Source organism: Bubalus kerabau, chromosome 9, assembly GCF_029407905.1.
Source record: "Bubalus kerabau isolate K-KA32 ecotype Philippines breed swamp buffalo chromosome 9, PCC_UOA_SB_1v2, whole genome shotgun sequence".
NCBI classification, from domain to species: Eukaryota; Metazoa; Chordata; class Mammalia; order Artiodactyla; family Bovidae; genus Bubalus; species Bubalus kerabau.
The window spans coordinates 40,060,947-40,088,519 of NC_073632.1; the positions used below are offsets into that span (position 1 = coordinate 40,060,947).

Consider the following 27,573-nt stretch of genomic DNA (forward strand, 5'->3'; position numbering starts at 1 on the left):
ACAAAGGCTGACCATCAAGCAGGCTGCCAGGTTATCCAAGCAAAGAACAGAGCCAGAACTATCTCAGCCCTATTAGACATGTGAGGCCAACTGACCAGGCGGATAGGGTTGGCGGAACAGTCTTCAAACAGTAGTGACTACTTGGGAGCCAAGCAGACGCTGGTGGGTAGGGATTCTGTGGAACTGATTCATGCTGCTGCTGCTGCTAAGTCGCTTCAGTTGTGTCTGACTCTCTGCGACCCCATAGACGGCAGCCCGCCAGGCTCCACCGTCTCTGGGATTCTCCAGGCAAGAACACTGGAGTGGGGTGCCATTTCCTTCTCTAGTACATGAAAGTGAAAGGTGAAAGTGAAGTCGCTCAGTCGTGTCCGACTCTTAGCGACCCCATGGACTACAGCCTACCAGGCTCCTCCGTCCATGGCATTTTCCAAGCAAGAGTAATGGAGTGGGGTGCCATTGCCTTCTCCGGGAACTGATTCATATACACTCACAAAAAAGGAAAGGGGAAGGGTGGTAAGAGAAAGATATGCCCAGAAGAAAAAGATTCAAGAAAAAGCTGCTGCTGCTCCTGCCGCTAAGTCGCTTTAGTTGTGTCCGACTCTGTGCAACCCCAGAGACGGCAGCCCACCAGGCTCCCCCATCCGTGGGATTCTCCAGGCAAGAACATTGGAGTGGGTTGCCATTTCCTTCTCCAATGCATGAAAGTGAAGTCGCTCAGTCGTGTCCGACTCTTCATGACCCCATGGACTGCAGCCTACCAGGCTCCTCCACCCATGGGATTTTCCAGCAAGAGTACTGGAGTGGGTTGCCATTGCCTTCTCCGCAATAAAAAGCTAGGCAGAACCGTTATCAGATCTATTCGCTTCATTCAATGAATGATCATTCAGAGCCTGCCATTTGCCAGGCACTGGGCTAGACACTGAGAAGTAGAGATGAATACAACCCCATCCTTGAGGTGTTCACTGTTTTGTTGGAAAAAATGGAAGAGCAGCAAAGGGATAAGTCCATCATGAAAGTGTTAGAAGATACTTTAGAAGAATTATTGTTTCTAAACTCTTTATCAGAGAAATTAGAGATACAGTTTACTAAGTGTCTTCAAGTCTACTTACTCTTCTCATTATGTCTCTCTTTAGTAGCATGTTTGCTGGTTGATAGAATCTGTGGTTTGTTTTGATATGCCTTTTCCAGAGGCAGTCTGGGACATTTTGAAAGATTCCTGTGGCCTGCCAGGCTCCTCTGTTCATGGAATTCTTCAGGCAAGAATACTGGAGTGTGTGGCCATTCCCTTCTCCAGGGGATCTTCCCAACCCAGGGTTTGAACCCAGGTCTCCTGCATAGCAGGCAGATTCTTTACCATCTGAGCCGCCAGGGAAGCCCCAATTAACCCTTAACCATCAGGGAAAATTGTAACAAGTGCTATGAACATGTTTTTGAAAGGGAGAAAATTAGCAGTGCTCTAGGATAGGCCACAGAAAAAAATCTGTGGAAGAGAAAATGCTTTATTAACTGCTACTGCCTTACCCTCTACTAAGTGTGAATTAGTATGAACTTTTTGTGCTATCTCCATAAGTATGTTGTAAGTTCTTATAACTCAACTGTGCCCCCACAGATTGGACAGTATTGTCATAAGCAGAACTACTTCATGTACCAGAACAGTGCTTGTCACACTATTTGTGGTGATGGACTGGTTTTATTGTTTATATTTCAGTCTGTCACAGAGCAATATTTTTATAAAATGCAATAAAATTATTTTTTAATGAAATGAAAAAGCAGAGACATACAAAACGTAAGCCTAAATTCTTCTTGCACTTGGCCTATAGAAAGCTGTACCTCTCTGCTCCTAATGAGAAAAATCCAGATAGCCCACGAAACTCGTGACTTCCCAACCATATATGAAAGCTGATTTATAAGGAAATCACAGGAATTCAATTCCCAAATGGGACAAGCGCCTCCTAGGGGAGCTGAGGCACACAGACTGTTCACCGTTGACAGAGCGTGAGAGGAACCAGTGGCGGCCGTAAAAGCAAATAAGAAGAAATAGCTACAAAATTTTAAATTTCCTGAAGTCCAGGTGTGGGATAACGTATCAGTTTAGAATAACTCTGGACCCCAAGCCCAAGGGGAGTTCTCACATGTAAGCTCCACAGATGCTCACAGGAAAAACTGAGCAGGGCAGAGACTGGAGAGACCCCCCCGCTTTGCTCATCACTCACGCAGGCCTGCTTGTTCCTGGGGACTAGGCACGAAGTCCTGCTGCTTACCCAGGCACACCTCTCATACAAACCAAAGCCTTTAACTCACTGAGGCTAGGGCAACAAACCCTCATCGCCAGGGCCCCTGGAGGAGGGCTAGAAGCAGAAGCTCCTTCTGCTTCAGGAGGAGTTTAGAGAATCTTCCTTCCTTTGCTCTCAAAGGAACCAGGCAAAAAGATGCTACTTTGGGGAGAAGGACAGAAGCATAAGCCATCTTCTCCTAAGGGGAGGGCAGGCAGATCTCGCGGGTCCAGGATTCTTACCCGGTACAAAGCAGAGGTGTGTACCACTCGGAGGATTCTCACCTGGTACAAAGCAGAGAGGTCTGCACCACCTGGAGGATTCTCACCCAGTACAAAGCAGGGAGGTCTGACCACTGGGAAAGGAGAGAAAGACCCCTTCTACCTGAGAAGCATCACAGATACATGGCAGGGTTCAGCTGCCACCGGTGGGACAGGCAGGAGGCCTTACCACTCTCCCGCCTGTCCCCTCCGAGAGCAGGTACACAGCGCCTGCCAAAGACCAGGAGGCCAAGAAGCAGCCTGGCCTCCAAATAAGTCTAACACCAGTAACGAGCAATAGCAGTCTGCCACTGGGAAGGTGCTCGTCCCCAGTGAGGAAGTGAGGAAAGAGACCCCTCTGGTGCAGATGTGCAGTGACTCCTGGAAGCTGAAAGCAGAGCAGAAACTCAGAGGATAATCTTCCAGCTTTGCACCACAACCTCCACAGTAAGCAGAGTAATTACTGCAGTAATTCAACACCAAAAGAATTGGAAGTCTGTGGTGCACTGAGGGTAAAGATCGTAACTGTGGTGCCAGTGCTCAGCCCAGCTGTGCCAGCCTTGCACTGTGCATGAAGTGGTGTGGTATGATTCAAGCGTGGGCCAGAATCAGTTAAAGATGTAAACACTAGAGCAACCACTAGAAAGTAAGAGAGATAAAAACCAAAACTAATAAGTGAGTTGTGGAGATGAAATGACATAAATAATTCCACAGAAGACAGGGGGAGAAGAAAAAGGGAACCAAGAATAGATGAGACAAAGTGAATTAGCAAGATGATAGATTTATTTATTTGTTGACTTGGATTGCACCAAAATTTTTAACTTCTGAGTATGAAAGGATGCAATAGAGTGAAAAGTTAACATGTTGAGTTGGAGAAAATATTTGCAAATCTGAAAAGGAGTTAATAACCAGAATATATAAAGAATTCCTACAACTCAGCAGCACAAACCAATCAAGTTAAAAACTGGACAAAGGACTTGAATACACATTTATCCAAAGATGATATATATATACATGGCCAGCAAGCACATGAAAAGATGCTCAGCGCCACTAATCATTAGGAAAATGCAAGTCAAACACAATGAAATATCACTGTACAAATGTTCACATGGTGATCATAAAAACACAAAAACACAGAAAGAACAAGTGTTAGTGAGGGTGGGGAGCAATTGGAACCCTTGTAGATTATGGAAATACGAGATACAGAATGGTGTAGCTACTATGGAAAATGGTTTTGTGATTCATTTTCAATTTTGCAAGATAAAATTCCAGAGACTGGTCACACAACAGTGTGAATGTATTTAACACTATTGAATGTACTCTTAGAAATGGTTAAGATGGTGAATTTTATGATATGCATTTTTTACCACAATAAAATATAATATACAAATTTGAAAAGGTATAACCCATTCACATTGTTATACTACCATTTATGTACTTTTAAAAAAGAGTTTTCTAGCCAATATCATCAAGGTCAGGATGAGAAGACACCTAAAACTGTCCAAAATTATTTTACTTCATTTGTATATAAAGGTGTTCACAGGGCACCTTGTGTTTATGAACTCAGTTGAGTCTCCAAAATAGTTTCAGAATTATTACACCAACTGCATTGTCAATAACACCAACCACAAAGAAAGTAAGTAATATTCAGGCCTTCTTTGTGGTCTTTTTGAGTTTAGAATATATTCCACTATAGTTATATATGATCAGGGTACATGTTCAAAAGTTAATTGAGTTCTTTTCTTTGTGTGGTCATATTACTGATTTGATATACAGTTAGGAAACATGTTTTTAAACCTATGTTTGCGTTCACTTTTAGAGTTTGCCTCTCATTCTTTTCGGTTTAATTTTGTTTTCTGAATTTGTAAAATATATTTCAAAAATCAAAACTATTATATCAGGGAACTCCCTGGTGGTCCAGTGGCTAGAACTCGGCGCTTCCATAGCATGAGGAATGGATTCAATCCCTGGTCAGGGAACTAAGACCCCACATGCCTTGAGATGCAGTCAAAAGCAAAACTTTTATATCAAAGAGGTTACACTCATATCCCTACCTCTTCCATTCTATTTTCTCCTGTCCCTTACATAAACCTTTTTCACTGATTTCTGATTTAACATATTTTTTTTTTTGCAAAACTAAGCAAAAACATGTCTCTGTACACATGCACATCTCCCCTCTTCTTATGCAAAACATGTCATAATATAAATGCTCTTTGGCACTGCTTTAGTGATAATTATTACATGTAGTGTCCTTATTATTATCTCTTTTATATTTTTTAAGAAATTCTGCAATTTTAGTTTATATATCCCCTTTCTCGCAAGATTTGTTTTAAACAGTTTTTAACCTCCAGGTAGAAGGATCTTTGGAAAATTACTGGTTTTTTGATGGTGCTATTAATTTCTGGTTTCATTGCATTCTGGTCAGAGAGTGCTATTTGTGTTATTTCTACTTTAAGGAACTTCCTGAGGCTTTTCTCTCTGTGGCCTGACACTAGGAGAGTTTCATGACTGGCACATCTGTGCTTGAGAAGTTGTATTCTCTATTATCAGGATGTAATACACAGAAACACACATTTAAACTGTACCTTATAAGATCTTCTATATCTTTACTTAATCTTTTGTCTGGTTGATGTGTCTTAGTCTGAAAGTGGTTTGTTAATCTCTTGCTATAACTGTATGTCTGTTGTTTTCTCTTTGCATTTCTCACACTAGAAACTTTGAGTAACATTCTGCTTTATCAAGGTAGTTGCTTTAGCTTTGCAATTCGTGTTCATACTATGTGGTCTGAATTTTACCTTGCCTTATATCAAGATTGCAACTCCTGATTTCATATTATTTACATTTGCTTAATATATCTTTGCTTCTTCCTTTATGTTTAGCCTTTTGATTGTAATTTGTTCTCTTGTATACACCATAAAGTTGGTTTTACTTTATTTTGTTTTGCTTTGTTTTACAAGTAACCTGGAAATCTTTTTCTTTTAATATATGAGTTAAGTACATTTACATTTATTGGTATTAGCAATATTCTTGATGTCAAGTACTTCATTTTTTAAAAAACTTGCTATGTTTCTCTTTTTTTATTTGTTTGACGTTTAGGAAGGTTTGTATTTTTGTTACACATTAGGGGTTGGCAAATTTTTTGTGTAAAGGTCCAGATATCTATTTTAGGCTTTTGTGGGCTATATTGTCTCTTGTCTCTCTTACTCACCTCTGCTAATGCAGACAATATGACTGCATCAATATGTCTATAATGTATACAGAATAAAGAAGCCATAGACAGTATGTATATGAATGGGAATAGCTGTTTTCCAGTGAAATTTTACTTACATAAATAAATGGAGACCTAGATTTGACCTGCTCGCTGTAGTTTGACACCACCTGTAGTTGACAACACCTATTGTAGGACTTACCTTAAATACTTTTTATAATACCTGCATCCCCTTTATCTTCCCTTGGGAGCTTTAAATAATACTTCATTACCATGTGATAACCACTGAGTGTGTTCTACTTTCCCTTTTCCCCCTTCTCTTTACTATTAAAAAATGGTTATGTTCTTTATACTTTGTCGGGACAAATAACACTTGTATTTATATACTCTTCTTCTACTTTATGCCTTCGTTTTTTTCTTAGACCTAAAATTAAATATACTGAAGACTCACCATCAGTCCTTTTGCCAGAGTAGCACTATCATCTCTTGGTTGAATGAAGCTCTCCTCAAACAGATTCCTTGGGAAGAGTTCCTGAGTTCTGTACTGACTTTGTGCATATTTAAAACTATTTTTCATAGGTTTGATACTTGAAAAACAACATGACTGGATATAAAGATGTAGCCTTACACTTTCTTTCCTACAGTCTTGCTTTGCATGTTGTAGTGACAAGTCGAGTGCCATTCTGATATCCTTTACTTTGTAGGCAATTTGATATTCTTGCCTGAAGGCCCAGAAGGATTTTTTGTCTTTGTGGTTTAAGCATAATACTTTTACTAGGCTATATCTCAGTTGATTATTCTTGGTCATTTTTTTTAGATGTTAGTGAAATGTAAAGGCTCTTTGAAATGTAAAAGGCTTTATTTCTTTTTGGAAATTTTTCTTGAATTATAGTCTCACATATTCTGTTCTTTGTTTTTTATTTTTCAGAAATCTTAATTACGTGTGTTAGGTCTTTTTTGCCTAGATTCTATAGCAACCAGTGTTTTTCTTAGACTTTTTAGCTCTTTTGTATTTCATTTTTATTGCCTTGGCATTTTTATTCCTCCCCTTAGCGCCCGTTTTTATACTTTCATTCCTGTCTGTCCTCTCTTTGGCACCCTAGATTTAAATGTTTGTTTCTAAAATTACTGTCTCCCTCTCTTCACCCATTTTCTTCCCTGAGTCATCTCTGGATATTCATCTTCCTCTTTTTTATATTTTTCTGTTCTGAGTTTTTGATTTCTGATTTGGAATGATTTTTCATATGTACAAATGTTTGTTTAGGAACGTTTAAGTGAGGATATTAAATACAGATATTTTTCTGTTCTGTGGATTTTTTAAGGGAATGGTGGGATGCAGTTTTATCAACTAAGGTATTTTGATTCTTGTGATAGTCTTATATAAATAACACTAGGACCACAGCCTTGTCTAACTCAATGAAACTAAGCCATGGGGGCAACCCAAGATGGGCAGGTCATGGTGGAGAGATTTGACAGAATGTGGTCCACTGGAGAAGGGAATGGCAAACCACTTCAGTATTCTTGCCTTGAGAACCCCATGAACAGTATGAAAAGGCAAAATGATAGGATACTGAAAGAGAAACTCCCCAGGTCAGTAGGTGCCCAATATGCTACTGGAGATCAGTGGAGAAATAACTCCAAAAAAGAATAAAGGGATGGAGCGAAAGCAAAAACAATACCCAGCTGTGGATGTGACTGGTGATAGAAGCAAGGTCCGATGCTATAAAGAGCAATATTGCATAGGAACCTGGAATGTCAGATCCATGAATCAAGGCAAATTGGAAGTGGTCAAACAAGAGATGGCAAGAGTGAATGTCGACATTCTAGGAATCAGCGAACTGAAATGGACTGGAATGGGTGAATTTAACTCAGATGACCATTATATCTACTACTGCGGGCAGGAATCCCTCAGAAGAAATGGAGTGGCCATCATGGTCAACAAAAGAGTCCGAAAAGCAGTACTTGGATGCAATCTCAAAAATGACAGAATGATCTCTGTTCGTTTCCAAGACAAACCATTCAATATCACAGTAATCCAAATCTATGCCCCAACCAGTAACGCTGAAGAAGCTGAAGTTGAACGGTTCTATGAAGACCCACAAGACCTTTTAGAACTAACACCCCAAAAAGATGTCCTTTTCATTATAGGGGACTGGAATGCAAAAGTAGGAAGTCAAGAAACACCTGGAGTAAGAGGCAAATTTGGCCTTGGAATACGGAATGAAGCAGGGCAAAAACTAATAGAGTTTTGCTAAGAAAATGCATTGGTCATAACAAACACCCTCTTCCAACAACGCAAGAGAAGACTCTATACGTGGACATCACCAGATGGTCAACACCAAAATCAGATTGATTATATTCTTTGCAGCCAAAGATGGAGAAGCTCTATACAGTCAGCAAAAACAAGACCAGGAGCTGACTGTGGCTCAGATCATGAACTCCTTATTGCCAAATTCAGACTTAAATTGAAGAAAGTAGGGAAAGCCACTAGACCATTCAGGTATGACCTAAATCAAATCCCTTATGATTATACAGTGAAAGTGAGAAATAGATTTAAGGGCCTAGATCTGATAGATAGAGTGCCTGATGAACTATGGAATGAGGTTCGTGACATTGTACAGGAGACAGGGATCAAGACCATTCCCATAGAAAAGAAGTGCAAAAAAGTAAAATGGCTGTCTGGGGAGGCCTTACAAATAGCTGTGCAAAGAAGAGAAGCGAAAAGCAAAGGAGAAAAGGAAAGATATAAACATCTGAATGCAGAGTTCCAAAGAATAGCAAGAAGAGATAAGAAAGCCTTCTTCAGTGATCAATGCAAAGAAATAGAGGAAAACAACAGAATGGGAAAGACTAGAGATCTCTTCAAGAAAATCAGAGATACCAAAGGAACATTTCATGCAAAGATGAGCTCGATAAAGGACAGAAATGGTATGGACCTAACAGAAGCAGAAGATATTAAGAAGAGACGGCAAGAATACACAGAAGAACTGTACAAAAAAGATCTTCACAACCCAGATAATCAGGATGGTGTATCACTGACCTAGAGCCAGACATCCTGGAATGTGAAGTCAAGTGGGCCTTAGAAAGCATCACTACGAACAAAGCTAGTGGAGGTGATGAAATTCCAGTTGAGCTACTCCAAATCCTGAAAGATGATGCTGTGAAAGTGCTGCACTCAATATGCCAGCAAATTTGGAAAACTCAGCAGTGGCCACAGGACTGGAAAAGGTCAGTTTTCATTCCAATCCCAAAGAAAGGCAATGCCAAAGAATGCTCAAACTACCGCACAGTTGCACTCATCTCACACGCTAGTAAAGTAATGCTCAAAATTCTCCAAGCCAGGCTTCAGCAATATGTGAACCGTGAACTTCCTGATGTTCAAGCTGGTTTTAGAAAAGGCAGAGGAACCAGAGATCAAATTGCCAACATCCACTGGATCATGGAAAAAGCAAGAGAGTTCCAGAAAAGCATCTATTTCTGCTTTCTTGACTATGCCAAAGCCTTTGACTGTGTGGATCACAATAAACTGTGGAAAATTCTGAAAGAGATGGGAATACCAGACCACCTGATCTGCCTCTTGAGAAATTTGTATGCAGGTCAGGAAGCAACAGTTAGAACTGGACATGGAACAACAGACTGGTTCCAAATAGGAAAAGGAGTTCGTCAAGGCTGTATATTGTCACCCTGTTTATTTAACTTCTATACAGAGTACATCATGAGAAACGCTGGACTGGAAGAAACACAAGCTGGAATCAAGATTGCCGGGAGAAATATCAATCCCCTCAGATATGCAGATGACACCACCCTTATGGCAGAAAGTGAAGAGGAACTAAAGAGCCTCTTGATGAAAGTGAAAGTGGAGAGTGAAAAAGTTGGCTTAAAGCTCAACATTCAGAAAACTAAGATGATGGCATCCAATCCCACCACTTCATGGGAAATAGATGGGGAAACAGTGGAAACAGTGTCAGACTTTATTTTTTGGGGCTCCAAAATCACTACAGATGGTGACTGCAGCCATGAAATTAAAAGACGCTTACTCCTTGGAAGGAAAGTTATGACCAACCTAGATATCATATTCAAAAGCAGAGACATTACTTTGCCAACAAAGGTTCGTCTAGTCAAGGCTCTGGTTTTTCCTGTGGTCATATATGGATGTGAGAGTTGGACTGTGAAGAAGGCTGAGTACCGAAGAATTGATGCTTTTGAACTGTGGTGTTGGAGAAGACTGTTGAGAGTCCCTTGGACTGCAAGGAGATCCAACCAGTCCATTCTGAAGGAGATCAGCCCTGGGATTTCTTTGGAAGGAATGATGCTAAAGCTGAAACTCCAGTACTTTGGCCACCTCATGCGAAGAGTTAACTCATTGGAAAAGACCCCGATGCTGGGAGGGATTGGGGGCAGGAGGAGAAGGGGACGACAGAGGATGAGATGGCTGGATGGCATCACGGACTCGATGGACGTGGGTCTGGGTGAACTCCAGGAGTTGGTGATGGACAGGGAGGCCCGGCGTGCTGCGATGCATGGGGTCGCAAAGAGTCAGACATGACTGAGCGACTGATCTGATCTGATCTGATATAAATATTACTCCAATTCATTTCAAATGTCTCATCTTTTCCTAAATCATTTGTAGTAGTTACTCTATTAAGGTGGTAGTCAGAGGTTTGGATGGTGTACTAGTTTTTAGTTCAGAGAAACCTCAGTTCAGTCCATTTTACTTAATGGAGTTTTTTTCCTAAGGTTTACGAGGGGCGATGTGTGTAGGTTGATGTGTCTTCTGATTTTGTTTCTCATTTGTGTTGTAGGATCTTTAATATCTATAGCTTATCTCCTTCAAGACTCCAAGGGATTCCTGTCCCTTACGTCTCCTCTAGGCCTGCTTCCTCTGGTCCCAGGATCTTTCAGGGTCCTCTGTCTATTCCCTAGGAGCCACTGCTTTGATGACGTCTGAAGCCCTGTTCTCAGTATTCCCCACTCTGTGGGGCTCCCTTTTTGTGAGGATGGTTTTATCTGTGTTCCTCCATCATGAGGAACCCATTGCCCTCTCCCCCTTTTCATTCAGTCTCCACTGATCTTCCTATTCCAGTGTGGGCTCTAGATTAGCTTTGCTGGTTTCTAATGTCTGTTTGGGCCTCCCTTGTGGCTCAGACGGTAAAGCGTCTGCCTACAATGTGGGAGACCCGGGTTCGATCCCTGGGTCAAGAAGTTCCCCTGGAGAAGGCAATGGCAACCCACTCCAGTATTCTTGCCTGGAAAATCCCATGGATGGAAGGGCCGGTAGGCTACAGTCCATGGGGTCACAAAGAGTCAGACAAGACTGAGCGACTTCATAAATTCATAAATAATGTCTGTTTACGTGGAGGTTGAAGTTTGTAGTATTCTCTCCCTTAGCTAGCTTCCAGGGTTTTTGGTTTTTGTGTATCTTATTTGCTAATTATTTATCAATAAGGTCTACTTTCTCTGTCTTTGATTTATTTGTGCGTTTGTGCATTTTTTAGGCTTTTCCACCTCTCTTTAGTAGTTTGGCTTTCCCTCTTATGTCCATTTCAAACGGACCTCAAGAGAGGCTCAGTTAGGCTCAGTTATCATCCCTATCAGAAGCTTTGTGCAAGACCAGCTCAGAGGCCTCTGGCCAGTTTATTGCTTGACTACTGTTGGGTCAGGTCTCAATATCTGTCCAGCCAGTTGTCCATGTATGGCCGTTTCTGTAGAAGGGATTGTGGAGTTATGTGCTTGGTGGGCATTCCAGTGCTTAGCCTGTCCAGGACTGTAATGAGGACAGAAGAATCACTTAAGAAAGATACCAAAAAATAAGTCATGCATCAGTTGTAAGTACTAGTAGATTTGTTGGTGCTGGGAAACAATAGCTTAGACAGGCAGCCAGAGTAGCCTGGTGAATCAATCTAAATAGGTTGTTGCTCAGCTGTTCAGTTGTGTCCGACTCTTTGTGACCCCATGGACTGTAGCACGCCAGGTTTCCCTGTCTTTCACCATCTCCCAGAGTTTGCTCAAACACATGTCCATTGAGTCACTGATGCCATTCAACCATCTCATCCACTGTCATCCACTTCTCCTCCTGCCTTCAATCTTTCCTACCATCAGAGTCTTTTTCAATGAGTTGGCTCTTCACATCAGGTGGCCCAAATATTGGAGCTTCAGCTTCAGCATCAGTCCTTCCATTGAATATTCAGGACTGATCTCCTTTAGGATTGACTGGTTGGATCTCCTTGCAGTCCAAGGGAGTCTCAAGAGTCTTCTCCAACACCACAGTTTTAAGCATCAATTCTTAGGCACTCAGCCTTCTTTATGGTCCAGCTCTCACATCTGTACATGACTACTGGAAAAACCATAGTTTTGACTATATGGACCAAAGTTTATTTTGGCAAAGTAATGTCTCTGCTTTTTAATACACTGTATAGGTTTGTCATAGCTTTTCTTCCAAGGAGCAAGCATCTTTTAATTTCATGGCTGCAGTCACCATCTGCAGTGATTATGGAGCCCAAGAAAATAATCTCTCACTGTTTCCATTTTTTCCCCATATATTTGCCATGAAGTGATGGGACCAGATGCCATGATCTTAGGTTTTTGAATGCTGAGTTTTATGTGAGCTTTTTTACTCTCCTCTTTCACCTTCATCAAGAACTCTTTAGTTCCTCTTTGTTTTTTGCCATAAAGGTGGTGTCATCTGCATATCTGAGGTTATTGATATTTCTCCTGGCAATCTTGATTCCAGTCCTGATTTGTGCTTCATCCAACCTGGCATTTCACATGATGTATTCTGTAAATAAGTTAAATAAGCAGGGTGACAATATACAACCTTGACGTATTCCTTTCCCAATTTTGAATAAGTCTCTCGTTCCATGTCTGGTTCTGTTGCTTTTTGACCTGCATACTGGTCTCTCAGGAGGCAGGTAAGGTGGTCTGATATTCCCATCTCTTTCAGAATTTTCCACAGTTTGTTGTGATCCACAAAGTCAAAGGCTTTAGTGTAGTCAATGAAGCAGAAGTAGATGTTTTTCTGGAATTCTCTTGTTTTTTCTGTGATTCAGTGGATGTTGGCAATTTGATCTCTGGTTCCTCTGCCTTTTCTAAATCCAGCTTATACACCTGGAAGTTCTTGGTTCACATACTGTTTAAGCCTAGCCTGAAGGATTTTGAGTGTTACCTTCTAGCATGTGAAATGAGTACAATTGTGCAGTAGTTTGAACATTCTTTGGCATTGCCCTTCTTTGGGATTGGAATGAAAACTGACCTTTTCAAGTCCTGTGGCCACTGCTGAGTTTTCTAAATTTGCTGGCATATTAAGTGCAGCACTTTCACAACTTCATCTTTTAGGGTTTGAAATAACTCACCTGGAATTCTATCATCTCTACTAGCTTTGTTCATAGTGATGCTTCCTAAGACCCATTTGACTTTGCACTCCAGGATGTCTGGGTGATCACAACATTATGGTTATCCAGGTCATCTTTTTTGTATAGATCTAAATAGGAGGTGGCTCTTCTTGAGAAAAGTCTTGAACTCAGAGGATTTCAAAGAGATGGACAAAAAGAATAGCAGGGTTTTAAAAGACATTACTTAGTCACAAGTACCTAGTGAGTTGTAAACTCTTGGTCAAACTCTCTATTTTGTAGAGTGAGTGAGTGAAGTCTCTCAGTCGTGTCTGACTCTTTGCGACTCTGTGGACTGTAGCCTACCAGGCTTCTCCGTCCATGGGATTCTCCAGGCAAGAATTCTGGAGTGGGTTACCATTTCCTTCTCCAGGGGATCTTCCCGACCCAGGGATTGAACCCAGGTCTCCTACATTGGAGGCAGATGCTTTAACCTCTGAGCCACCAGGGAAGCCTGGATGTATTTTGTAGAAGTTCTTACAGTTTCTCCCCAGATCAGAGTTACCACCAATTATGTGATCTTTCTTCCTCATTCAAGTTGTCCTTGTAGGTGTTTTTTTTTTTTCAACTTTTATTTTGACATCACTGTAATAGCTGTTGTATCACTTAACAGACAAGTGTAAGAATATGCCACATGTTGGCTCTGCTCTTGGGCTGGCGGTTAAGCGCCCTCAGTCAGCACGGTCCATCTGCCATCTCCTTGGTGGTAGGAATAAAGGAAAACACTCTTCAAGTTCCACTTTAGCGCTTGTGTTCATTTTTCATAGCACTGGCTCTGGGTCACTCAATGACTTATGAAAAAGTTGGAGATTCCTTAAAAAACTGGAAATAGAACTGCCTTATGATCCAGCAGTCCCACTGCTGGGCATACACTCTGAGGAAACCAGAAGGGATAGAGACACGTGTACCCCGATGTTCATCGCAGCACTGTTTATAATAGCCAGGACAGGGAAGCAACCTAGATGCCCATCAGCAGATGAATGGATAAGAAAGCTGTGGTACATATACACAATGGAGTATTACTCAGCCATTAAAAAGAACACATTTGAATCAGTTCTAATGAGGTGGATGAAACTGGAGCCTATTATACAGAGTGAAGTAAGCCAGAAAGAAAAACACCAATACAGTATACTAACGCATATATATGGAATTTAGAAAGATGGTAACAATAACCCTGTATACGAGACAGCAAAAGAGACACTGATGTATAGAACAGTCTTTTGGACTCTGGGGGAGAGGGAGAGGGTAGGATGATTTGGGAGAATAGCATTGAAATATGTATAATATCATATATGAAACGAGTCGCCAGTCCAGGTTCGATGCACGATACTGGATGCTTGGGGCTGGTGCTCTGGGACCACCCAGAGGGATGGTATGGGGAGGGAAGAGGGAGGAGGGTTCAGGATGGGGAACACATGTATACCTGTGGCAGATTCCTTTTGATATATGGCAAAACCAATACAATATTGTAAAGTTAAAAAATAAAATCAAGATGAAAAATAAATAAATAAATAAAAACTGACACTAAAAAAAAAAAAGTTGGATCATCCTCCAATAGTAGCTCATCTAATTTTTTGGCCAGAAGTTTTCAGAGCCTTAAGTTCACTCTCCCTCATCAGAAGCCCATTAATCTTCCTGATAGAAGGTATACAGTTAATTGCCAAGTGTGGACCTTTTCAGAAAATGTGTCTACACACATAAAGCATGTCCAGCTATTCATCAGTAAGCAGGTAAGATGAGTTAAGTATGAAAAGGAAGTACTTAATCATGTATTCAACTAAAATAAAATAAGAATACTCTGAATTTTACTCTTGAAACACCTTACTACTCTCCAGCTCAAAGACTTTTCATCCTCTGGTTTTTGTCCCCTAGTGTAGGAGTCCTCACTGAGCCATCATCATCCAAATGTTCTGGGCCCATTCTCTGGGACCATGCCAAGATGTTCTCTGAGATATTTGATACTTTGCTACATCCTTTTTGGGAACTCATGGATGGGTCTGCTTTTGTTTTCTCTCTGTCGTTGTCTCTCTCATGTCTTAAGTGACTAAAGTCTGATTGACTTGTGAAGGAATTTCTATTCAAATTTTAATCTCTCTTAAGGGTATTTTGAACCTCAGAATCAGAATGTCTAGCTCCCTGCCAAGGCTGCAGGGAATCTCGCAAATGTATGTGTTGTGTGTGTGTGTGTGTGTGTGACTTTATATACACTGCACAGAGGTGGAGAGTTCTTCTAAAAAATAAGAATCACATTCTTAATCGTTCCATGTAACTGTGCCAATTCCACAAACTGTTTTTTGAGTTGAGATTGACGTTTCTCCATGTGGTGGGCATATACCTACAGAGGTGTATCATAAGCCGCTCACCCACTATTCATCTGCACTGGGGGCTGGGAGAGAACCAGTCAGTATGATTTTTCAGTACAAAAGCTTGTTAGGGGCAGTCAGAATAGAAAAAAAATGCTCAGGCCCTCAGGATGTCTACTAAGATGTAACTTACAGCGTCAGTAACCAAAATATCAGTTTGATTGAATCCATATGTGGTTGAAAAGACCAGTCGTTTTATTGTGCTCTGCTTATGCTACTTAAATCTGAGAACATTGTTAAAGTCTGGGAGTTTAACATCTTACATTTTGTCCTGGCTGCTAAATGAAGTAGAAGAGGAGACCAGGAAGAAGAGGGTGCAGTGTGAGATAAAAGGGGCGTCAGGACTTTAATCTACTACCCTTTGGAATTGTGCCCATCGTCTCTGCACCTGCAAATGGCAGTACAGGGCGGCACGGCGGGGTGAGGGCATGCGAGAGCGCTTCACCTGGCGATGAGCTTTAGGTCTGCAGAATGCTAAACGAAATAATTATTTGGTAAAGATAGCATTTCATGTATTTTCTAGGTTCTTTCCAGTCTCCTCAAGGGCAGGGTATCTGATTCTTAAATAATAGAAGATGCCCTCACTATTGGCTGAGGACACATTTTGGGAAAAAATTCGACATTGCAATTATATATTTGCTGCTACTAAATTACACTCACATACCTGGGTAGAAGTGCAGTCTGAAATTTAAAAACAACAAGACGACAGTGTACTGTTCTGCTCAGTAAACATGTCTTGACCGCTCAGAAGCGTTATATGGTCTCTGATTGCTACTAATACCAGGAAAAGGAAAACAAGGCTTTTGTTCTCAAGATGCTCACAGCCTTGCAGCAAGACAGACAAGTAGACATTTATTGTACACTGTGATTCTAACAGTCGTAGAAGAGCCATGGCAGCAGTCCACACTGAGCTAATTTTCAGTCTTCTAGCCCATACCTGTCCTCAGTCAGAATCTCAGAGGTGGGACCTGGGAATCTGTATTATTAGAACCCACCTGCATTCTCACTGACTAGCCAGGCTTGGGAACCACATCTCCAGGGTAAGACTGGTCCACACCTGTCTTTTGTGACATTAATTAGCATAATGTCCTCAAGGTTCATCCATATTGTATTATGTGGCAAGATTTCCTTTGGAGTAAAGTGAAGTGAAAGTTGCTCAGTTGTGTCCAACTCTTTGTGACACCATGGACTATACAGTCCATGGGATTCTCCAGGCCAGAATACTGGTGTGGGTAGCCTTTCCCTTCTCCAGGGCATCTTCCCAACCCAGGGATTGAACCCAGGTCTCCCGCATTGCAGGCAGATTCTTTACTAGCTGAGCCCCAAGGGAAGCCCTTGATTTCCTTTATTTTAGGCTAAATAATATTTCATGGTATGAGTGTGTGTATTCTTCATCCATTTAGTCACCCATGGACACTTGTATTGCTTCCTCCTCTTGGCTATTATGAATAGCATGCTGTGAACATTGGAGGGTGTCCGTACCACTTTTATTCAACTTGATAGAAAGGCCATCTAAGCTGAAGGCGTCACCCTTCATCAGGGTCACATTTTACAGCTGAGAAAGTTGACTGGGCCTTTGTCATTCAGAGCCTGTTTCAGTCTTCCCCTTTACTCTCTGAGGTCTAGAGGCAGTTGTTTTCTCCAGCCCTTCAAAGCCTCAGATTTCTGAGCCGTCTACTCTCTTTCATCACTCCTTGAAAACTGGTCACTTCTGTCCTGTGCTCATGTCTTTCCTGCTGTGTTTCGCCAGAGGGAGTGTTTCTTACTTTAGTCACAGTGTGATGTGAGTGAAAGGTGGGGTGCTCTGCTCCGTGTAGTCCCTCGGGTGGCTGTCTGACTCCAGGGCCTTTTATCCTCACCTGTACCAGCAGAGAGGGAGAAAAGCAGGGAAGGTTGCCCAGGAAGGTTCTTAGGCACCTGACCTGGAAGTAGATATGTTCTCTCCCTACTCCACCGGCGGGACTTATTTTTATAGCTCTGTGCTGCTCTGCTGTGCTGTGCTTAGTCATGACTCTTTGTGACCCCATGGACTGTAGCTCACCAGGCTCCTCTGTCCATGGGGATTCTCCAGTCAAGAATACTGGAGTGGGTTGCCATGCCCTCCTCCAGGAGGTCTTCCCAGCCAAGGGATTGAACCCAGGTCTCCCGCATTGCAGGCAGATTCTTTATCAACTGAGCTACCAGGGAAGCCCTACTTAACTGTAAAGGAAGATGGGAAATTTAGTCTTGCCCTACCCCCAGGGAGAAAGGAAAACCATGTTTGCACACAGAGCAGCCACTGCCACCGGCCAGAGCTAAATTTGGAAGTGCCAGCCTGTAAGTAGTGATTAAAGCTGTCAGCAAAGATGGGGATCACCATACAGATGTGATGAGACTATTAAGACCGCCACAAAACAAGGGTGCTTTCTGGAGGGCCTGCCAGGGTAAAAATCACTTACGTAATTTATGTAGGAAAGTTTAAGCATGTGGATTAAACAATGGAAAGGCAGGTTTTTCAGAAACTGGAATGTTGTCACTCTTTGAAGTTAGTGCAGAAAAAAAAAAATCTTTAGCATGATTATTTTATATCTGGTGAAGCCTGTAAGTATAAAATGACTCTGAATTTGAGAAATACTGAACTAAATAAAGATTTTTGATTTATCCCTTATTCAGCACATGTTCATTGAGCATTTAAATATGTGGCCGGCAGCATGAGCACTGTAACAGTGGTCATGGGCCCTCAAGGGGGATCAAATTAAGTAGGAAAGAAGTAAGGCAAGGAAATGCATACCTAAAACCTCAGGCCCAATCTTTAAACCACAGGAAGTGCTTAAAACGTTTCAGCATCAGGGTAACAGTTTGGAGGTACAGGAGTGTGGGTTTTGAAGTGAAGCTGACCTGGGTTTGAATCGCAGTTCTGTTGCTCTGCTCGTGACCTTAACCGTCGTTATTACCATCTGAAACCATCTAGTTTCCGTATTTCCAAGTTGGTGATAATATCTACCTTTCAGGTGGTTGTGAAGATCAGGGGTAACATGTATACATAAAGCCTGGCACAGCGCTTGGCATTACATATATGATAGCTACCTTTTTGTTATTAGGAGGGTAGAGCTCATCCTGGGTTGGTGAAATGACCCTTACCTTACACTCATTCATGCGTCCTCGTTCAGTAGAATGTAGTGAGCTGCTGCTGTGCACATGACACTTAGGATGAGGCTGTGTGAGTATCTTTGTTCTCTAAAGCCCCATTCAGGTGGTAATGTGGGTCATGTTTGTATCACAGGTTTGCAGCCACCAGGCTTACATACTGTCTTCTCCTCTTTCAAGTGACCAAGGCCGCTCTGTCCCTCCTGGCGCTGTCCCCACCTTTCTCTTTGCTGCTGGTCACAGGCTGACTTACTGTCCCACACCATCTCCTCTTCCCCTGACTACTCCTCTACCTTCATTGCTCGAATCTCCACAAGCTGCACCCCCCAGGAAGACTGTTGCTTCACATATAAATCTTCCTTAGCTCTCTTCCCAAAGCTGCTGCTTTGCATGTTTTCCCAGTTACCTCAGGAATAACTCACCCCCTTCTTTCTGTCTCTGCTTGTCCATTGTCCTTCTCTCTTTGCAGACACGAATGCAGATAACTGCCACCAGCGTCCGTTGCACACGTCCTGTCTGGTGGGCGCCGTGTTGAGCCTCCCTGTCCTCCAGCAGTTCTGTTGTGAACTAATCGAAGGCGGGGACCAGCTATGTACCTTTCTCAATTCTCAGTACAGCCCTTTGCCCACAGGAAATGACTTGTAAATAGCTCTTGATCAGAGAGAGGAAGAACAACCAAGTTTATCTCTTAGAAAATCATTTTTAAGCAATTATTTCATAAACAGTTGTATTTTGTTTGGTATTGTATTGAAGTATTGAAGCAGTGTTCCTTTTTTTCTGATAAGTGCAAATAGCCTCTTCGGTATTAGATTATATGTGCTTTTTGTGGGATTAGTTAGGAACCATTTACTACATTGGTTTTATGGCAAACTGATTCTGAGTTCTAAACAGCTGCCTTTACAAAGTCATCTTGGTATATGAATAAGATGTGGACTCTGTGTTCAGAATTTTCCCCTATCAGTGATTTTTTTAAAAGAGGATTTAGTTTTCAGTGAAAGTGCCTTGTTTGTTGTTCTCTTCTGTGTCTGCTTGTGCCACTTACCACAAATACAGATTCTCAGACTTTTCAGTCCTTGGGCATGAGGTCATTGCTGGAGCCAACTGGAAATAGATCAAGGATTAACACATGTAGCACATGTTTGCAGAAGTCCCAGGGCTATGCACTGCAACTGAAAACCACCATCGCTAGAGAGCAGACAAAGTTTACAGAGCAGGAATTCTATACTTGTTACTGTCAGTGAATGTGCCCTATTATTTTGAGGACGTGCCCATCATAAACAAGTTTAAAAACAACCTCTGAGTTATGTCATCTCCATATCTGCCCCGCCACTGCCCTGACTTGCGTGCCTGTTCCTCGGCCACTGCCTTGTCTCCCCAGCATGTCCCATCTGAGGTCCTTCCCCGTCTAACCAGCCCACCATGCCCCAACCTTTTTAGCCTTCCCTTCACTGTTGCACCTCAAAAACACTACGCTAATCAGCCTTCAGTTTTCCTGATTTCTTCTTTTTCTATCCCTCCTCCCCTCCATCCCTTGCTCCTTCCTTTCCTTTCCCTCCTGCCTGTTTCTTTCACTTGTAGAACCGAAACAAGTACGTGAACACACAGAACAAGTCCGTGTGCCACAAAGGCCTTGCCCAGAAACCACTTCATAATGTTTCTCTGCGTGTCTCTTCCATATACGTAGATGAACACATGTCATCTTTATTTCCTCTGGGAAGTTTATGCTTCTAGAACTTACTGTATTCTACCGTGTCTCACCATTATAGCAAATGGATTGCAAGCTCCTTAAGAGCAGTATCCATGTATGGTTTAACTTTGTGTACCTCTTAGAGGGGTCTACTCAGAGTCAGGGCATAAGAAATGTGTGTTGAGCACTTACTTCTCTTCAAGATAGGCTCGTATAAATATGTCCTTCATTTGAACTTGGTGTTTGTATCATTCCACGTTCTCTTTGACATGTTTGTCTCTAGATTTTTAAGGTACAGGAGCAGCCCCTTTCTATTAGTAAGTTTAATCTTGTTTTTCATTTGAATCTCAACAGTCAGTGAACTATACCTTCTCTTTTGGTAGCCTCGTGTGCAAACTGAACACAAGGACCACCATCCTCGCAGCAACTAACCCCAAAGGCCAGTACGACCCCCGTGAGTCTGTGTCAGTGAACATTGCCCTTAGCAGCCCACTCTTAAGTCGATTCGACCTGATCCTCGTTTTGCTTGATACCAAGAATGAAGACTGGGACCGTATCATTTCCTCTTTTATCTTAGAAAACAAAGGTATGTGGAAGCGATCAAATCATTCAAATTGACAGAGTAGACATAAATGAAATTTTCCTTGAGGAAAATCAAATAAATACCCACCTACAAGTCTATAGAGAGATGCTTAGACAGAAAGCAGTGAACCTAGTTAGCTAGCCTAGAACAATGCACAGAAGGAAAAGGGTCTTCCTTTGCTTGCCGTATGTCCTTTGTGGTGAAAAGGGGCAACTTTATGTATATAATGACCACGTGGTTCACGTCCTATACACAAAGAAAACTGGACTGAATTTATAAAGCAGAATCCTAAATGTGGATCTTTTGTCAAAAAATTAGGCTTACCAAGTACTATTTATTACTGTATATGGCAGAACAGAATTATTCTGAATAATTTAAACCTTTGTAGGAAGCTTACCTTTATTAAGCTTAGAGCCTAAGACTATTTATTATAGAGCTATATGCAGAGACAGGTCTAGATTTCAGTGGCCAGAAAACCAGAAGGTTATCCTTTTAAAAATGAGTACGGGAACTTTATCAAAATTCTCAATATGAGATATTTGCCTGTTCTTAGAAATTACTGACCCAATACTTTGATATATACAGGTTACCCAAGCAAATCAGAGAAGCTCTGGAGCATGGAAAAGATGAAATCCTACTTCTGCCTCATTAGGAAACTACAGCCCACACTGTCTGATGAGGGTAATCAAGTTCTGCTCCGGTACTACCAGATGCAAAGGCAGAGTGACTCCCGGAACGCTGCCCGGACCACCATCCGCCTGCTGGAGAGCTTGATACGACTAGCAGAAGGTTAATTTCACTCAACACATACTTTTATTGGGTGCTCACTGTGAGCTAGGGCTTTCCTGGTGGCTCCAACTGTAAAGAATCCGCCTGCAATGCAGGAAACCCGGGTTCGATTCCTGGGTTGGGAAAATCCCCTGGAGAAGGGAATGACAACTCACTCCAGTATTCTTGCCTGGAGAATTCCATGGACAGAGGAGCCTGGCAGTCTACGGTCCATGGAGTCGCCGAGTCTGACACGACTAAGAGACTAAACACACAATGTGAGCAAGGCTTGGGACTTGGCAACATGAATTCAGAGATGAGTAAGGATGATCTCTGAGATGCTTGCTCACAGTTGTTTAAAAAGTAAAAGCTTGAAGCTATGAAACCTACACGGATTATAGATGTTGAGTGGAATGTAGTGGCATTAAGGAAAAGGAATCTTTGTGACATCTCATAACTTCCTGTAACTTCAGACATCATTCATTTAAAAAGTCTTGTTTGCTGTATGTTTTCCTTCTCTATGGTCTCTATTTGAATACGCCTTTGTTGGGAACTGTTTTCTGTATGGCATCCTGGGTGATTTCTCACCAGTTGCCACTCATAGCCGCCACTAACACAGTAATGTTGAATTAACAATGCCGCCCTCTGTCCCATCCCTAACGTATGAGACTTGCGTGCATACTCACAGCTAATGTGCACCCCCAGACTTTTTTTCCCTTAATACTGGCTTTTACATTTAGCACTTACTTAAATAATCCTAAAAAAATTTTTTTCACATGAGTTAACTGTATGATATGATGATATGATATATGCTTAACTAAAAAGTTCCATAAAACAAAACTGCTTCACTTTTTCAAGGATTTATAATTAATATTAAGGCAAGAAATACCTAAGATTTAGGCTTGCAAGTTTGATACTTTTGAAAAGCTGACAGATAAAGAGATGTACCGGAGATGAGAGATGAATTTTAGTCTTGTTTAGATTATAATAGATTAGAGAGTAAGAATTAACAGTTACTGAATATCAATTATATGCTTATATAGCCCCTTTCTTTGCTGGAGCCCAGAGTACTTTTTCCTGTGAATACACAGAATTGTCATGGGCTGTGCAGAAGAATTAGGCCCCTTATTAGAGAAGGAACCTTAAAGCTACTTGAACTTAGACATCTGTGCTTGTTCTAGTAAAAGGTATTTGTTATTAGAAGCACATTAATAATATACAGTTTTGGAGTAGGGGGTACCAAGGAGAGTATTACATTTGTCACCTCAGATATTCATAAAAATAATTTCCTCATCATTTCAAATGCACCTTTCCTAGCTCATGCTCGCCTGATGTTTCGTGCTATAGTGACTCTGGAAGATGCTGTTACAGTGGTGTCGGTGATGGAGTCCTCCATGCAGGTAAGCATATCTTGTCCCTGATATTTGAACCGTAATTGCAAGCATTGTTTAAAAAAGACAATTTATAACATATCTGGAGTTATAAAAATGGCCATATTTTAGACCTATTCATTCCTGGAAATTTATCCAAAGGGAACCATTTAAAAGAAGCGAAAAAAATTGTCATGGAAACAGTCTGCATTGTTTTACCCACTGGTGTAAAGTAGTGGGTCTTAATCCTTCTTCTCCTCAACGCACCTGAGAGATGCTCATGGTTCCACTCGAGACAGTGTGGCTTCCCAGAGCAATGCATGCGACTGGGAATTGGGGAAGAGGACTACTGAATTTGAATCAGGCTCCCAGGTGACTCTGAGAACCGTGATGGGGGTGTAGGGGTTGGTCTTAAGCACCTGGGATCAGTGGTCCCTAGCGTGGACTTCCTGTATGGAGGCCTGGTGACTCTCCCTGGTATTTTCCATTTTCTCATCCTGTCAGGGAGGTGCGCTGCTAGGAGGTGTGAATGCACTCCACACTTCCTTTCCCGAAAACCCTCTGCAGCAGTACCAGAGGCAGTGTGAACTCATTCTGGAAAAGCTGGAGCTGCCCAACCTCTTGAGTGAAGAACTGAGAAGACTTGAAAGGTGAGAAAAGAAAACCAAGAAAGGCATGTCATGGAACATGCTTGTTTGGCATTTAGTGAAACGAAAGAAGTGTAAAGTAAGTGGAAAATCTGTGTAGGAGATTTCAGTTACTTGGTGCTACATAATCTACTCCATTAAAGCTCAGTGGCTTAAAAAAAAAACCCACCGTACCCTTTTAGTGCTTACTTTCTGAGAGTCAGAAATTCAGGGGCGTTTAGAGGGGATGTTTATTTCTGGTCCACATAGTACCAGCTGGGGTCACTCATACACCTGCATTTTGCTGGGAGCTCAGCTGGGATCGGAACTTCGAAGGGAGCTTCTGTCACATATGTGGTGCCTTTGCTGGGGCGGCTTACTTGGCCAGGAGCTCTCTACTGTAAGGTAGTAGGAATTCTGAGATGGTAGCTTAGGATGCAAGTAGCTAAGCAAAAGTGGAAGCCACTAGCCTTTCATGAGCTGGGCCAGAGCGGACATGGCATCACTTCTGCCATATTTTACAGGTCAGAGCAAGTCACAGGGTCAGCCCACATGCAAGGTGAAGGGACATGACACCACCTCTTGATGGGAGAAGTGGTGTAGACATATGGAAAGGAGGGGACTGATGGCAGCCTCTATGGGGACCGCCTTCCACAGCTGTGTTTCCTTGGCTGGCTGGTCTAGTGAGCCTTATGGAGAACATGGACTGGTCCTTTACTGTGTATAATCAACTGGGTCCTGATTAACGAGAAGGACCAAGGTATGCCACCTACAGTTTGCACCCAATACAACGCAGTTTCCATTGAGAAACCTTGGTGAATGGCTGCATCCTGTTTACTATCACCGCTTTTCCCTCTTCTGTTTCTTTGGCTCAGTATAAGAGGTAGTGCTGTCCAGAGGTGGCTGGGACTAATGTTGAGGAAGAGGAAATTGGCCACCAGGAGAGTGGTCTCTCTCATCCCAGGCCAGACCCAGACACAAAGTTCTTTATAATCTGGCTGTATCATGTGTCCTCACCAGGAGAGGACATGTGCAAGGGTATTTGCATAGAGAGTCTTCATGCTTATTAATATTTTACTTCACTTCTTATTGTCTAAAGCTTTTCTGCAAGCATAATAAAAATTTGATCATTAGTCTTTATATGGCAGCTTCCCTAGTAGCTTAGACGGTAAAGAATTGGCCTACAATGGGTCAGGAAGATCCCCTAGAGAAGGGAATGGCAACCCCCTCCTATATTCTTGCCTGGAGAATTCTACAGGCTGAGAACTAAGTGACTAAGAACACACACAGTCTTTATATAACCCAGGTGGAAGAAAATTGCAGGTCGAGACTGAGGCACAAACTGCTGTCAGGCCAGCCTGGGACAGAATGCCGGGAAGGTTCCGGAAGTGGAGAGAAGAGCACAGCGCTGGCTTCACCCGGCAAAGGCCCTTCTGGTCTGTTACAGCTGCCCTGACCCTCCCTCAGCATCATGATTTCCTTCCCGACCACACTCCCAAATCGGTGACTTTTAAAAATTTACAATTCAACAGCCAGACTGAAAAAATTCCTCAGTAAGAATGACATTTTATGTTAAAGAGGTAAATCTGTTTTTCATCCTACAGGGGAACAACGCAGGAATGACAGGAGCAGTGTTTCAAAACCCCCTTTTCTAGTGACTTGTTACTGTGGACATGTGGGAAGGAACATGTCACACGCATCACCTCAAGAATTTTTGCCTGAACTTTTACGCTTGAAAGAAAGAGCCGCTCAGTCATGTCCGATTCTTTGCAACCCGCCAGGCTCCTCTGTCCCTGGGATTCTCCAGGCAAGAATACTGAAGTGGGTTGCCATGCCCTCTTCCAGGGGATCTTCCCGAGCCAGGGATGGAACCCAGGTCTCCCACATTGCGGGCAGATTCTTTATCATCTGAGCCCTGCATGCTCCCTAAATACGTGAGCTTCTGTTACAGAGCTCGACTTTGAGTCTGTGCCTGTGTCGAGGGAGTGAAGGATGGCAAGTGTGTCCATCAGGCCTCTTCCTGCTGGCGCGAGTGGGTTAATCATTGACCTGAGTGGGTTAATCATTGACCCGAGCAAGTGGGTTAATCATACCAGTGTTGATCTCAAAGCTGGGCGCTGGGGAATAGAGAGCATGTGAGAGCCTAGCGGCTACACAGGGAGAATTTGGGGAGCACATTGGGATGATTAGCTGTTGAAGCAAAACTTTGAGAACTCTTTTCCTGGCACTTCTCTCCTATTTTGCTCACTCCCTTCATCCAGCAGTGTTCTCTATTTATAAAACCCCAGCACAGCTTTCTGGGGAAAAGTGGGAGATGGTTTTGTCCTGCTGATACCCAGTAAACTTGCACTTTGTCTAAAATCAGCCTCTTTATCTTCTGGTCTCCTGGCCTTTTCATGATCGAGAGCGTAGTGTTAAGGTCAGTACTCTTCCTTTGGTTCTTTTATGGTTTGAGGTAGCCAATCCTTTTCAGTCCTGTCCTGGGCCTGGCTTTGCATTTGGAGAGGATTCTTATATTTTGAGTGAGCAGAAACTCATTTGAGTACCCCTGACACATGTCAGATTCAGGAAAGGAAGGACTGTGAGTCTCAGAGCAGTGTTGTATGATAGAAAAAGGGCAATTAGACTTATCAGATTCAAGATGACCCTCCTGGAGGGAAGGAAGGAAAACACAGAAAGAGTAAGTGATGGTCTGAAAGATAGGATTCTGCCTTAAAAAAAATTTTTTTTTCCCTTCTGATGTTTCCTTGTAATGCAAGAATTCCCGAGCTGATCCTCACAGCAACAAAACCAGGTGGCCCGCAAAGAGGGGCATCTCCTGCGCCTCCTGCGTTGCAGGCAGATTCTTTACCACCAAGCCACTGGGGAAGCCCCTCTGCTAGTGACAGCCAGCCGCAAATGGCAGCTGCCTTACCCATCTCAAAACAGAGTGTGGAGATATCTTTTAGGTGGTATAGTAAAGTATAGAGTTTAAATAGCAGTACCCTTAAAATTCCCGTAAATTATTCAAGTTGTGGGGTGTTAACAATTATGAGCATCCCTGACCTCAATTTGATACTGAAAGTATACTAGATGGTAGTAATTTTGAAAGCTATTTGGGTTTGTTCTTGTTTTTATCTTTTTTGGTCTGACTGTGATTACAGTGAATTCAGATTTTCTGTATTGTTGTTCCCAAGTCTACTATGAGTGACTGTAGCCCAAATTAAAAAAATAAATTTTTAGTGTTTTTTTCCTGGCTGTAAGCAATAATACATTCTTTTTTTCTTTCTTTAATGTTTATTTTTTATTTATTTATTTGGCTGTGCCAGGTCTTAGTTGCGGCATATAGGATTTTTAGTTGCTTGTGACATATTAGATCTAGTTCCCTGACCAAGGATTGAACCCAGCTTCCCTGCTTTGGGAGCACAGAGTTTTAGCCACTGGACCACCAGGGAAGTTCCAATACACATTCTTTATAAGTATTTTGAAAGTAACAATAATGAATTAGTAAGGTAAAAAAAATCACACACAATCTTATTTCCCAGAGAGAGCTATCATTAATGTGTTAATGTATTTAAATACATTGAAATTTAAATCCATTTAATTTTGATGTCTTCTGTTCCTTTTTCTATGATAACCTATGATTTTTAGAAAAATTTACTTATCAGCTTTTTGGTGTAGTTTCTTTTCAGATTTAGTGCATGGAAGCAGAGTCACATTGTTCCTTATACTGAAAAGGCGTTTCTAGGTTGTTAGGAAGGGCTTTCTAAGGGACCTGTCTTTGAAAAGCTGCTGTAATCCCTGTTAAAAATTGGTCCTCTGGTACTATTTCAGTTTCTAATATGCCCAAGGTTTAAGACGAATGTCACAAGGTCAACTCCGTCATTCTCAGCAGGTCAGTAGGTTTCAACTCTGTATCAGTCTGATGGAGAGTGGCTGCCCAGA

The 27,573-nt window shown here is 42.1% G+C and overlaps 1 protein-coding gene across 4 annotated transcripts in view; it reads left to right on the forward strand.

The window, feature by feature from the left end:
* Nucleotides 1-27,573, forward strand: part of MCM9 (minichromosome maintenance 9 homologous recombination repair factor) — a 95,730-nt gene that overhangs the window by 64,145 nt on the left and 4,012 nt on the right. For 3 of the 4 annotated variants that reach the window (XM_055535058.1, XM_055535060.1, XM_055535059.1), the window contains 4 exons: nucleotides 20,686-20,888; nucleotides 21,471-21,674; nucleotides 22,971-23,053; nucleotides 23,528-23,673. In XM_055535058.1, coding sequence (XP_055391033.1) covers nucleotides 20,686-20,888; nucleotides 21,471-21,674; nucleotides 22,971-23,053; nucleotides 23,528-23,673 — 636 coding nt within the window. Of the gene's footprint in view, nucleotides 1-20,685; nucleotides 20,889-21,470; nucleotides 21,675-22,970; nucleotides 23,054-23,527; nucleotides 23,674-25,253; nucleotides 27,009-27,573 lie in introns of those variants that run through there. The other variant, XM_055535061.1, reaches the window with a different exon arrangement.